At 51.0% G+C, this 10683-nt stretch overlaps 1 protein-coding gene across 1 annotated transcript in view; it reads right to left on the minus strand.

Moving 5' to 3' along the window:
* Positions 1-4407: 4407 nt before the first annotated feature.
* LOC104405562 (dysferlin-like) overlaps positions 4408-10683 on the minus strand; it is a gene marked incomplete at both ends in the record, with an annotated part of 55720 nt that continues 49444 nt past the window's right edge. Inside the window, 4 exon segments of the mRNA XM_010014302.1 lie at positions 4408-4549; positions 8393-8488; positions 8832-8920; positions 10619-10683. The exon segment at positions 10619-10683 is cut by the window's right edge and continues 13 nt beyond it. Coding sequence (XP_010012604.1) covers positions 4408-4549; positions 8393-8488; positions 8832-8920; positions 10619-10683 — 392 coding nt within the window.

Here is a 10683-nt window from a genome sequence, read left to right on the forward strand (position 1 = left end):
GTGGAAGGAAAAGGAACATTCTGTGTTTCACTTTGCTTTCTGATGTCACCAAGAAAAACAGGGATAAAGGACAAGGCACAGGAGAGGGAAAAGTCCAACATTAAAAGACAATAACCTTTTCTTTCAGCTTTGTGACACCAAAGAGGGATAAATATTTCAATCTAATAAAATATGAACTGCTTTTAACAAAAATCAGTGCTTAAGATTTCAAACTAAAGCCAACTGGGGCACAGAGATTTCCTCGTACACCCCGGCCCACTGCAGGCCAGAACTGTCAGTACCAGGAAGATGTCAGGACCCTGGAAGGACTTTGTAGACAGAGTAACCAGAGCAGATGGAAGCAGATGGAGCTGGGAAAGCCTCAGAGCCAGCAAGGGGGGAATTTATTCCCCACTCAGCAACTGAACACAACAAGCCGGGAGTTACAGCCCCGTCTTTCCCTCATTAAATGCCTTTATGCTTTTCTTTCTAGGTGGGTTTAAGACCCCAAACCTCCCTCTTTCTCATATCAAGACCTATCTCTAGCAGGGTTTAGAAGTGGTAAATGCCCCATCCCTGGCAGTGTTCAAGGCCAGGTTGGACAGAGCCTTGGGCAACACGGTCTAGTGTGAGGTGTCCCTGCTCATGGCAGGGGATTGGAGCTGGAAGGTCCTTGCCAACCCAAACCAGTCTATGATTCTATGATTTCTGAGATGCCACCAGCTGATCAGTTACAGAAAAACCCCTTCCAAATGTCAGGTTTGCTGTTATATTCAACGCCAGAGCCAGCAAACACGGAGACTTCAGCTGCACCTTGCAGAAAGAGGGTCTCAGTTATTCAAAGAGATATGTGCAAGCATCACTGTGATATCTCACAGCCACATTCCAGGGATTATCCTATGGGACCACCTACTTCTAGCCATGCCAAACGCCAGATATCCAAAGATCTCCAGCTCAAAGACAGTGTGGGTTTGTGTGTCCAGATAGGTTGCAATTCATCTGCTTAAAACTCAGATGGGCCCCTTTAGTTGAGAGCACGAAGTGGAAGAAATGAAATGAATGTAAGAGCTCCTTGAAAAGAGCCTCACCACAACCACCCCAACCTTCCCACTGAATAAACCAGGCAGTTTCTTCTACAGTAGTGGGATGGGTCCTCTTCCAACAGCTCTCTCTGTCTCCACAAAACAGTATTTTGTGTTCTGGCATCAATACTCATTTTCTTGTTGACACCTAACACCATAGGCTAGGAGCAGAACAAGCATAAAGACAGCAGCTCTGTTCCTTGGTCTGGTTTCTGCCACTGCCATGGCATGACATGGGTTTGAAGTTGTCAGCAAAGCTCCCATTGGAGCTCATTATGTTCATCTCCTGGAATTTCTTTTAGGCAGCACTTCTCAGATGGTATCATATGAACAACCCGGCCAGGTCTTGGAAGCTTCAATCTAGTGGTTTCTTGCCAGGTCTGCTCAAGCACCACTAGTTTTTAACTTGTCTATTGAGATGCTCTTGAAATTCTCCCCGGAATGTTCATTTCTGTGGGTGGCATTGCTCAGACATCCAGTGTTAGGCTTTTTCTGCCCCACAGGACAGCTAGAATGGGGCTTTGGCAGCTCCATCCAGCTACTGCTGCAACTGCCACTTGAAGCTGAACACTCCAAGTGCAATTTCATGCATTTTCCACCACCACAGCACCCATGAGAGCTGAGCACCTCTTGGACTGGGTGCCCAGTGAAACATGACCCGCACCCAGCCAGTCTTGGCATTGCTCTTGGTGGACCCTGGCTGGACCACGACCATCTGATAACGCTGTCTGCAAGTCAAGACCTGCCAGGCTTAGACCTGGGGATCTCAAGTTTAAACCCTGCTCTTCTCTCTGCTGCTTGGCAGCAGAGCATTGCACTCATCTGGGACCTGGACCTGCCTGTTCCTGCCCTACTTAAGTCAACATACAATGTCATGCAAACCATGACATACCCCAGATCCCCCCGTGAAATAAGAGCACTCCAACAGGCAACGTGGACTGACCCTTTCACCAGAACGACTGTGATTTGCAATCTGAGACTTGGCAAGCTGCAGGGGTGCTGTGGCCACACCAATGACATGGCTTGATTTGGCCATGGCTGCGAGACAAAGGTGGCACAAGAAGAAGTGAGAACGGGAGGAGGAATAAATGCTGAGACGGGGTGTTAAAGAATCGTAGAATCATCATAGAATGGTTTGGGTTGAAGGGACCTTAAAGTTCCTCCAGCTCCAGCCCCTGCCCCGGGCAGGGACACCTTCCACTAGAGCAGGTTGCTCCAAGCCCCTGTGTCCAACCTGGCCTTGAACACTGCCAGGGATGGGGCAGCCACAGCTTCTCTGGGCACCCTGTGCCAGCGCCTCAGCACCCTCACAGGGAAGAACTTCTGCCCAAGAGCTCATATAAACCAGGGGCATCCTGACTCTTCTGGGAGAGTATCTGCAGTCTGGGTTGGGGTGACCGGTTCCTGCAGTGCTAAAGAGAGCTCCAGTCTGTGAGGAGGTGAGTGGAGCAAACAAAGGAGAGCAAATGGAAGCTGCTGCAGGGAACTCCACCGGGTGCAGGTGGCTTTTAGCAGCTCAGCCTTTGCCTTCGGAGCGTTTTGATTTAAGCCCCACTTTCCCTCACCCGCGTTTCAAGTCGGGCACATGGGCTTTTACAGCAGCAGTAATGAACCTGGAGTTCAAACAGCACATGGCGAGATCAAATATTGCCAGCAAGGAATGTGTCCCGCAAACACAGAGCATGGCTTTCCCATTCATTAGTTTTGCCTTTACAGAGAGCTTTTACAAGCTGTTTATTTTCTGATACAGTGTTGGCAGACATGTGGTCGGAGGAGAAGCAATATCAGCACAGTGGGATGGATTTTCCTAAGCGGTTTATAGGGGGGGTCTCTGCTTTTTCAAAGGGGGATAATTGAATGTAGTACACACTGTACTTTTGATTTGTTTAACATGAAGCGTGAAATGGGCCCAGCTCGGATCCTGTCCATCACTTTAACTACCCAGCCAGTCAGTTTGAAGCTGGCAGGGACCGTCTGGCTCGAGGGATGGGGAATTTGCTCAGCATCTTCCCTGCAAACACCCCAGCTCCAACCCAGGCCATGCTGGGACCTTGCTGGCCCCATGAAACAACTGGGATGGGGGGCCCAGATGTGGCTGCAGATGGTCTCACTGCAATGAGGTGTCTTTGGGCACCCCGTGTTCAATGAACATTGAATGTTCATGCTCATGTTCACAGCAGCAAGGCAGGAAGAAGGGAGGAAGACTTGGGGCTGGGTGGCTGAAGGGGTTTTAGCTTGCAGGGAGCAGATTGTCCCTGCTGTCCACACAGACCCAATGATACTCCTCTTAATCCCCAGGTGATGAGCAGGAAATCTAAGTGACAAAATCTCCCTCCCCTAAAGTATTCCTTAAGAACCAGTGCAGTTTTCAACAGCATCGTTCCACGGATGTACCCCAACTCCATCCCTGTTTCCTTCCCTCTGTGCATCTCCCAGTCCACATTTGATCATCACATGCACTAACTCATCTGAGGACACCAGAAGCAATAGCCAGCTACAGATGCAGGAAGGAGGGGACCAATCTGACACCCACTTTTAACTCCCCAGCCGAGCACACAGCTCTCTTTTAGACCAAGGACATCTTCACCCTGAATCCCACACTAAAGCTTTTCTTCATGTCTCTGCATTAATGGCTCACTCCTGCTTGTCCCTCCTGCTCACTCCTTCAGGCACTTGGAGACAGCTCATTCACAGAATCCCAGCCTGGTTTGGGTTGAAGGGACCTTAAAGCTCCTCCAGCTCCAACCCCTGCCCCGGGCAGGGACACCTTCCACTAGAGCAGGTTGCTCCAAGCCCCTGTGTCCAACCTGCCCTTGAACACTGCCAGGGATGGGGCAGCCACAGCTTCTCTGGGCACCCTGTGCCAGCGCCTCAGCACCCTCACGGGGAAGAGCTTCTTCCTTTCACGCTCTTTAGCCCTTCTGTGGAGCTGTTGTACAGCACAATGCCCATTATGCCATGCTGGGGACCAGAGGTGCACACCCAGCCATCCTTGCGGAGATGCCATCTCCACCTGTGGAGTAACCCTGTTGTCCAGCTGGCATATTGAATGCCCCATGCACCAACATTCAGTTGCCTCCAGCCCATAGGAGTCTTTCCTTGCAGGGTCAGTCTCCAGCCTCTTTACCCAAACCCACCTCTAATTCTGACCCCACAAATGCTGTGTTCAAAACGTGGACTTCTAAAACCCATTTCCCCATCAATCCACAACTTTGTGTTTCAAATAACACAACGGGAATGCTGAGCCTTGCACAGCTCCAATAGTTGTGCAGGTCTTGGATCATGCAGCACATTTCACTCCAGCATTTCTGTGAGAAGGTAGAAGCATCCCTCCATGGACACTCACCTTTTTTGCAATGTAGCACATCTGCTCAGCAGGGAGATAGTCAAAGGGGAAGATGAATCTCCAGTTGAAGTTGCCCTCTCCTCCCATAGACCTGTAGTGCACATCTGTCTTCTGCTTGTTCTCCTCGTGGCCAACGAGCCAACTGCAAAGTGCAAACACGTTGCATGAAGAACTAGAACCACACCAAGGGGTTTGGAGCTCACTCAATGTCGCAGAGGCCATGAGCAGGCAATGAAATGTCTCTCGTCCCTGTTGCTGATATCTGCAGGGGTAACCTGGAGCCCACAGGAGACCTGAGAGGGAATGCAACAGTCCCTGCAGTGCTGGGAGGTGAACCAGTGCTGGTGGTAGCAGCCTGAGCAGCTCTGCAATGTCTTCTCCCCCTTCCCCTGAGCTTTACGGATGTTTTAAAGACTCAGCAGTGCCTTAACTGCTCAAAGTTGTCACCATCCATAAGCCCACATCCCAAGCTGCCTTGGTGGGAGCTCCTGTGCCCTTTGCGGCCACCCAATAAACTGACCTTGTAGTTACCCCTAAAGCCATCCCTGTCAATGAGGCAGCCACGCTAAAGGACCAAAGGGCCACTTTTCCCTTCGATTCTCTGCTGATTTCCTAAAGACTGACATTTGAAAGTCCCAAATGACCAAGAAGTTCTTCCCTGGGAACATCCTGGAGTGGCCAGACCCTGATGTGGCCATGGAGGTCCCCATCCGCTCCCACTGGAGACATCTCACAGCCCCTCCTGGTCTATAGGAACTTGCTGTGGTCACTCCACAACCATTCCAGGGGCAGACCGAGACCTTTCCATAACAACTCCTTTATTCCAGCTGTGAGTTTTGTAAGTGGCAGGGTTTCATTCTGCCCCATTCTCCTGTCCGAGATGTTCCAGTCTTCAGCAATCAACAAACTAAACAGCAGAACATATCCCTTTGTGTATTTAAAGCCTTTCTGGAGGCAAGCGAGGAGACTGAGAGAGAAACTCTACTGAAAGCCATGATCTTGTTTGATTGTTTGCCACTTACACTGAAAATAACGGGGTTTTTCCCAGCTCTATAAATGTTTCCCTCTTCTCCAGCACTTCAGAGGAGCAAATGTGTCATGGGAGACAGGGAAGGGAGGTGTACTCAAGTTGGTCCTAACGGGACACATCCCATGCACATGTGCTGCACAGCCTTGGTGGCAGTGGGAATTGTGTGAGGATGTGACACTAATCCTTAAATTGCAGCTGGATTGTGTGATTTGATGTGATAGGATGCGAATGGGAGGGCTGGGCTCATCCACACCCTTCCAAGCCTGGCAAGAACCCCTGGAGGATGTGGTGTGAGCACCCACTCCTTGCAGCAAACACAGGGACAAAGACATGGTTTGATTTAGAATCATGGAATCAACCACGTTAGGAAAGACCTTCAAGATAATCCAGTCCAACCATTCCCAGCACTGCCAAGGCCACCACTGACCCCTGGCACTGAGGCCTCTCCACTGCAGGAAGGAGATGCCAGAAATTAAAAGTATTCAGGTCACAGTGCCCCAGAATAAAAGCATAACACAGGAATGACCATGGTGACCAAGCAAAGGCCCATCTTGCCCAGCATCCTGCCTCTGAGCAGGACCATCAGCAGATGATATATGAGATTAGGGCAAACACATCCCAACACCTTCCCAACACACCCCTCCAGCCTCCAGTAATTCACAGCTCAGACATTTCCAGAACTATAGACAATGTTTTGGTACTTAACAAAACTGGATGGACTTTTAGCCCATCATTTCATCCAGTACTTCTCAAATCCATGTGGCTTAAGCTGTCTGCAGGATCCAAAGGCAACTTTAGGTTCTTGAACCTAAGAGGTGACTTTTCTCTCAAAACTCACTACCTGCCTCTCCACTCAGCATATTGTAAGGTTCTGGAGGACCTGGGTTTTATTTAGGAACCCAAAAGGGGATGCAGGTGACTTAAAGATACCCCATAGTATCAGATGGATCTTAGTAGTGGTGGTTGGTTGGAAGGGGGCTCTGGAGACTTTCTCTGGAGCCAGGCTGAGAGAGCTGGGCTGGAGCAGCTGGAGAAGAGAAGGCTCCTCAAGGGGACACCTTAGAGCAGCTCCAGTGCCTAAAGGGGCTCCAGGAGACCTGGAGAGGGGCTTTGGACAAGGGATGGAGGGACAGGACAAGGGGAATGGCTTGAACCTGCCAGAGGGGAGATTGAGATGAGCTCTTGGGCAGAAGTTCTTCCCTGTGAGGGTGCTGAGGCGCTGGCACAGGGTGCCCAGAGGAGCTGTGGCTGCCCCATCCCTGGCAGTGTTCAAGGCCAGGTTGGACACAGGGGCTTGGAGCAACCTGCTCTAGTGGAAGGTGTCCCTGCCCGGGGCAGGGGTTGGGGCTGGAGGAGATTTAAGGTCCCTTCAACCCAAACCATTCCAGGATTCTTTAACTGAGTTCTGCCTCAGGCTTAAGAGAAAAGCTCCTATTTCATTTACATGCCTGATGCAATGATAATTCACGTATGATGCAGAAGATAATGCCCAAGAGCTGCCAGCCCTGGCATTGCCTAGTGGGTGAAGTGGGGAATAACCTGGCAATAGCTTCAGAGAAGCATTTCTGAAGGGCAGCCAAATGTGGAAGCTCCTCATCTGCTGAGTTCACCCTAAAGCAGGCTCCAGACCCTGCTCAGGAGGCAGCAGTGGATGGGAGAAGTGGTCCCCACCAAAGCAGCACCACACCATGGTGGTGAAGGTCACTTTGCCCACTGGATCCCCTGTCTCCGGGGCAGATGTTTAAGCACAAGAAGGACTGTTGCCTCCTTCCCAGTAGGATTATTGAGGCATTATCCAGGGATGCTGATGATGCAGCCATTTGGTGGGAAGGTAAGGAAGTTGAGCAAGGTCTTTAACTCATTTCCAGCACTGTGAGGTTTGCTTGGTCACTGGGGATGCTGAGAGCCCCGAGAAGGACATCAGCAAGCTCTGGATGCTCTTGCTTTCCCCATAACAGCCTGCAAGCACTGCCTCAGTGCCTGAAGCGCAGCTGAGCTGGAGCTGATAACAATGCACTTGATGGGAATAGCAGGTAAGCAGCGCGCATGCTGGATTTACAGGAGGAAAATTGGGATTGTAAAAGAGGGATTTACAGTCTGTTTCAAAATCCTACCTCTTCCTGTCCATAAATCCAAGGAACGCACAAAATCAGTAATTCCCTTGGCTGGAATTGCACCATTTTACACAAGATAAAACACAAATGGAGGCAGCAGAGAAGGGAACGTGCCAGATGAGGTACTGCTGGTTGCCACATTTTTGTGTGTTTCAAGGAATAAAAGGGAATTCCAAAGAAAGGAGCTATGTAAACCAGCCAACCTCTGCATATGGAACGAGGCCATGGCTGTTCAGGAGGAGGTGGGAAGGAGCTGGCCCTGGAGATGCAGACTGTGTGCTCCTCTTCCCATGGCTATGGTGCATCCCCACATCCTATCTCTCCAAATGTGAATATCGTCATGTGAGCATCCTAGAGATGCAAAGAAACACTCAACATCATGAAGCAGTTGAGCCCAGCAGACATGTCTGCCAAGGTGCTGGATGCACAGTGGAGAGGTGTGAAGGGCCCCTTCATCTCAGGGGTTCATGGGTGACAAAGGGTGATGGGTTTAAACTGAAACAGGGGAAGTTCAGGTTAGATCTAAGGCAGAAGCTCTTCCCTGTGAGGGTGCTGAGGCGCTGGCACAGGGTGCCCAGAGAAGCTGTGGCTGCCCCATCCCTGGCAGTGTTCAAGGCCAGGTTGGACACAGGGGCTTGGAGCAACCTGCTCTAGTGGAAGGTGTCCCTGCCCGGGGCAGGGGTTGGAGCTGGGTGATCTTAACGTCCTTTCTAACCCAATCCATTCTATGATTCTATGTCTACCACAGCAGTGTTGATGCAAGGGCCGTGTTAAGTCCCTCACTGCTGCTCTGGCACCTTTGGGCTATGGTACCCGGAGGCACAGAAGAGGGGTGGCTCACCCTTTGACGTAGATGTCACTCATCTTCTCGCCGGTGATGCTGAGGTCATCGAGGATGACGTCCTTGGTGTTCCAGATGATGCAGCGCAAGTAGAACCTGGACATGAGAGGGTGGAAACCTCAGTCTGGAGCCTGCCCAGCCTCGTTGTGCTACTCAGCTATTTAGCTGAAGGAGCTAAGACATGGGGCTTTGTGCAACCTGCTCCAGTGGAAGGTGTCCCTGCCCACGGCAGGGGCTGGAACTGGAGGAGCTTTAGGGTCCCTTCAACACAAACCATTCTATGAGTTATCTTTCTCAGAAGATGAGCCCACAGAGATGTTTCTTATCTTGGCAGGTGAATCCCTCCCCATCTGACATCTCCAAGCCCTCTCCTCTCTCCTCCCAAACAGAAGGTGCTGGAACCAGCACTGCAACAAGTAAGAAATGGGAAACACGTTACCTCTTGGCTTTGCGTGGTGTGATGTTGAACGGGGGGCCAGGCTGACCCAGGGATTTGGGAAACAGGTCCACCCACATCTGCAGCTTCCCCTGTGTGGAAAGAAAGACACATGAAGCCTGGTGAGCCTCCCGCTGGGTTAGTAAGTAAGACCTAACAGTGAAGAGAGAAAATACCAAGTGCTCCAGTGCCCCTTAGTTGAAAACTAAGGTTTCCTTAATGGAAAAGTGTCATTAAATATTATGTTAAGTTAGTTTAGTGATAGCTGGGTACGTGTTCATGGCTTCCCAGTTGGTCTGAGTAAGCCGAAGGTGTGCTCCAGCTTTACTTTCCATGGCTCACTGTCTTCATATAGGGGCAGACTAAAGACTAGGTCCATGGGAGGTGTTGGAGAAGCCAACAGCTCACTTGTTTCCCACAGTGTCACCAGCTGGAACACTCGTTTATGGCTTTCTGACCATGGGATGAGGAGCGGGGAACATAATTCCACTTTCCCAAAGTCCTTCCGAGGGAGGGAGCAGCAGAAACACAGCTGAAAACGCAAGGGGGGGGGGGGGGAGGTGACTTTAGGTGGTTTCTTTAGTGTAAAACGCCAATAAAATACTTGATTGGAAGAAGAAACGAGAGATAAATAAAGCCATCCTTTGCCAACCACCCATCACAGAGGGGTTTGTGCTTGCTTTTGGCACGAAAAACTTCCATTTCAGCAGCAGGGTTGGGAAGCTCCTTAAGATCATCCAGCTCCAACCCCTGCCCTGGGCAGGGACACCTTCCACTAGAGCAGGTTGCTCCAAGCCCCTGTGTCCAACCTGCCCTTGAACACTGCCAGGCATGGGCCAGCCACAGCTTCTCTGGGCACCCTGTGCCAGCACCTCAGCACCCTCCCAGGGAAGAGCTTCTAACTTACATCTAACCTGAACTTGCCCTGTTTCAGTTTGAACCCATCACCACTTGTCCTATTGCTGCAGTCCCTGATGAAGAGTCCTGGTGACTGTCAATGGAAAGCAGCCACTTCCTGCCTCCCACCAGCATTTCCACTGGGTGAATGAGCATGAGAAGCAGTCAGAGGAGTTGCCAGTGCACCCACCTCTGCTGAGAGCTCTCCTGCCCCACCGCTGGAGGTGACTGCTTAAAACTGCAGCACAGAGGGAAGGGGCTGACGTGGTGCAGACCACTGGAGCTGGGATCAGCCCAGCTGCGGAGCCAGCCTCCTCAAACTGCCCCTGAAGGCAGCTGAACATGTTTGACACATGGTAATTCATCACTTTGCTCTTCAGGAAGCAGCAGTTTGTGATCCAAAGGCACAAAGTCCATGTTAATCAAAGAGAAGGGGTTGGGCTAACCTGGGTTTTGACTGGCTTTGGATGGAAGCCCGTTTAGCTTTCCTTTGGCTTAAAACCATCCAGAACCATCCGTTCTCCAACAGTACTAACATTTTACACCTCCAAGGGTGGGTTCATGCTGCAGAAATCACGCTGCTGCGTTGCCAAAGCAGCCCGTGGTGTCATTACCACCATAGGGGAATTCTGCATGAAGGCTTTGATATCACAAACGGATTTTCCCCCATCAAAAATAAGAAGAAATAAGAGATTGTGAGTAAATGCTGCTGGAAACAAGCCCAGGAGGCTGGAACTGACCTGGCCAACACCCAGAGCAAGTCATGGAGCTGTGTGTGACGGCCAGTGCTCTGGCTCACCCTTCCGTGGGAAAAGCCCACCCCCTGGGGCAGGTTAGTGTCGGATCACGAGATGATGCTCTTGGACGTGTCCTGGACGTGTCACAGCACCCACCTGCTCGATCTCTGGCTGCAGAGGGCTGTAGAGAGGCCGGGTCTCCACGTGCTCCGGCACCAGCC

This window comes from Nestor notabilis, unplaced genomic scaffold (assembly GCF_000696875.1).
Source record: "Nestor notabilis isolate BGI_N333 unplaced genomic scaffold, ASM69687v1 scaffold9705, whole genome shotgun sequence".
NCBI classification, from domain to species: domain Eukaryota; kingdom Metazoa; phylum Chordata; class Aves; order Psittaciformes; family Psittacidae; genus Nestor; species Nestor notabilis.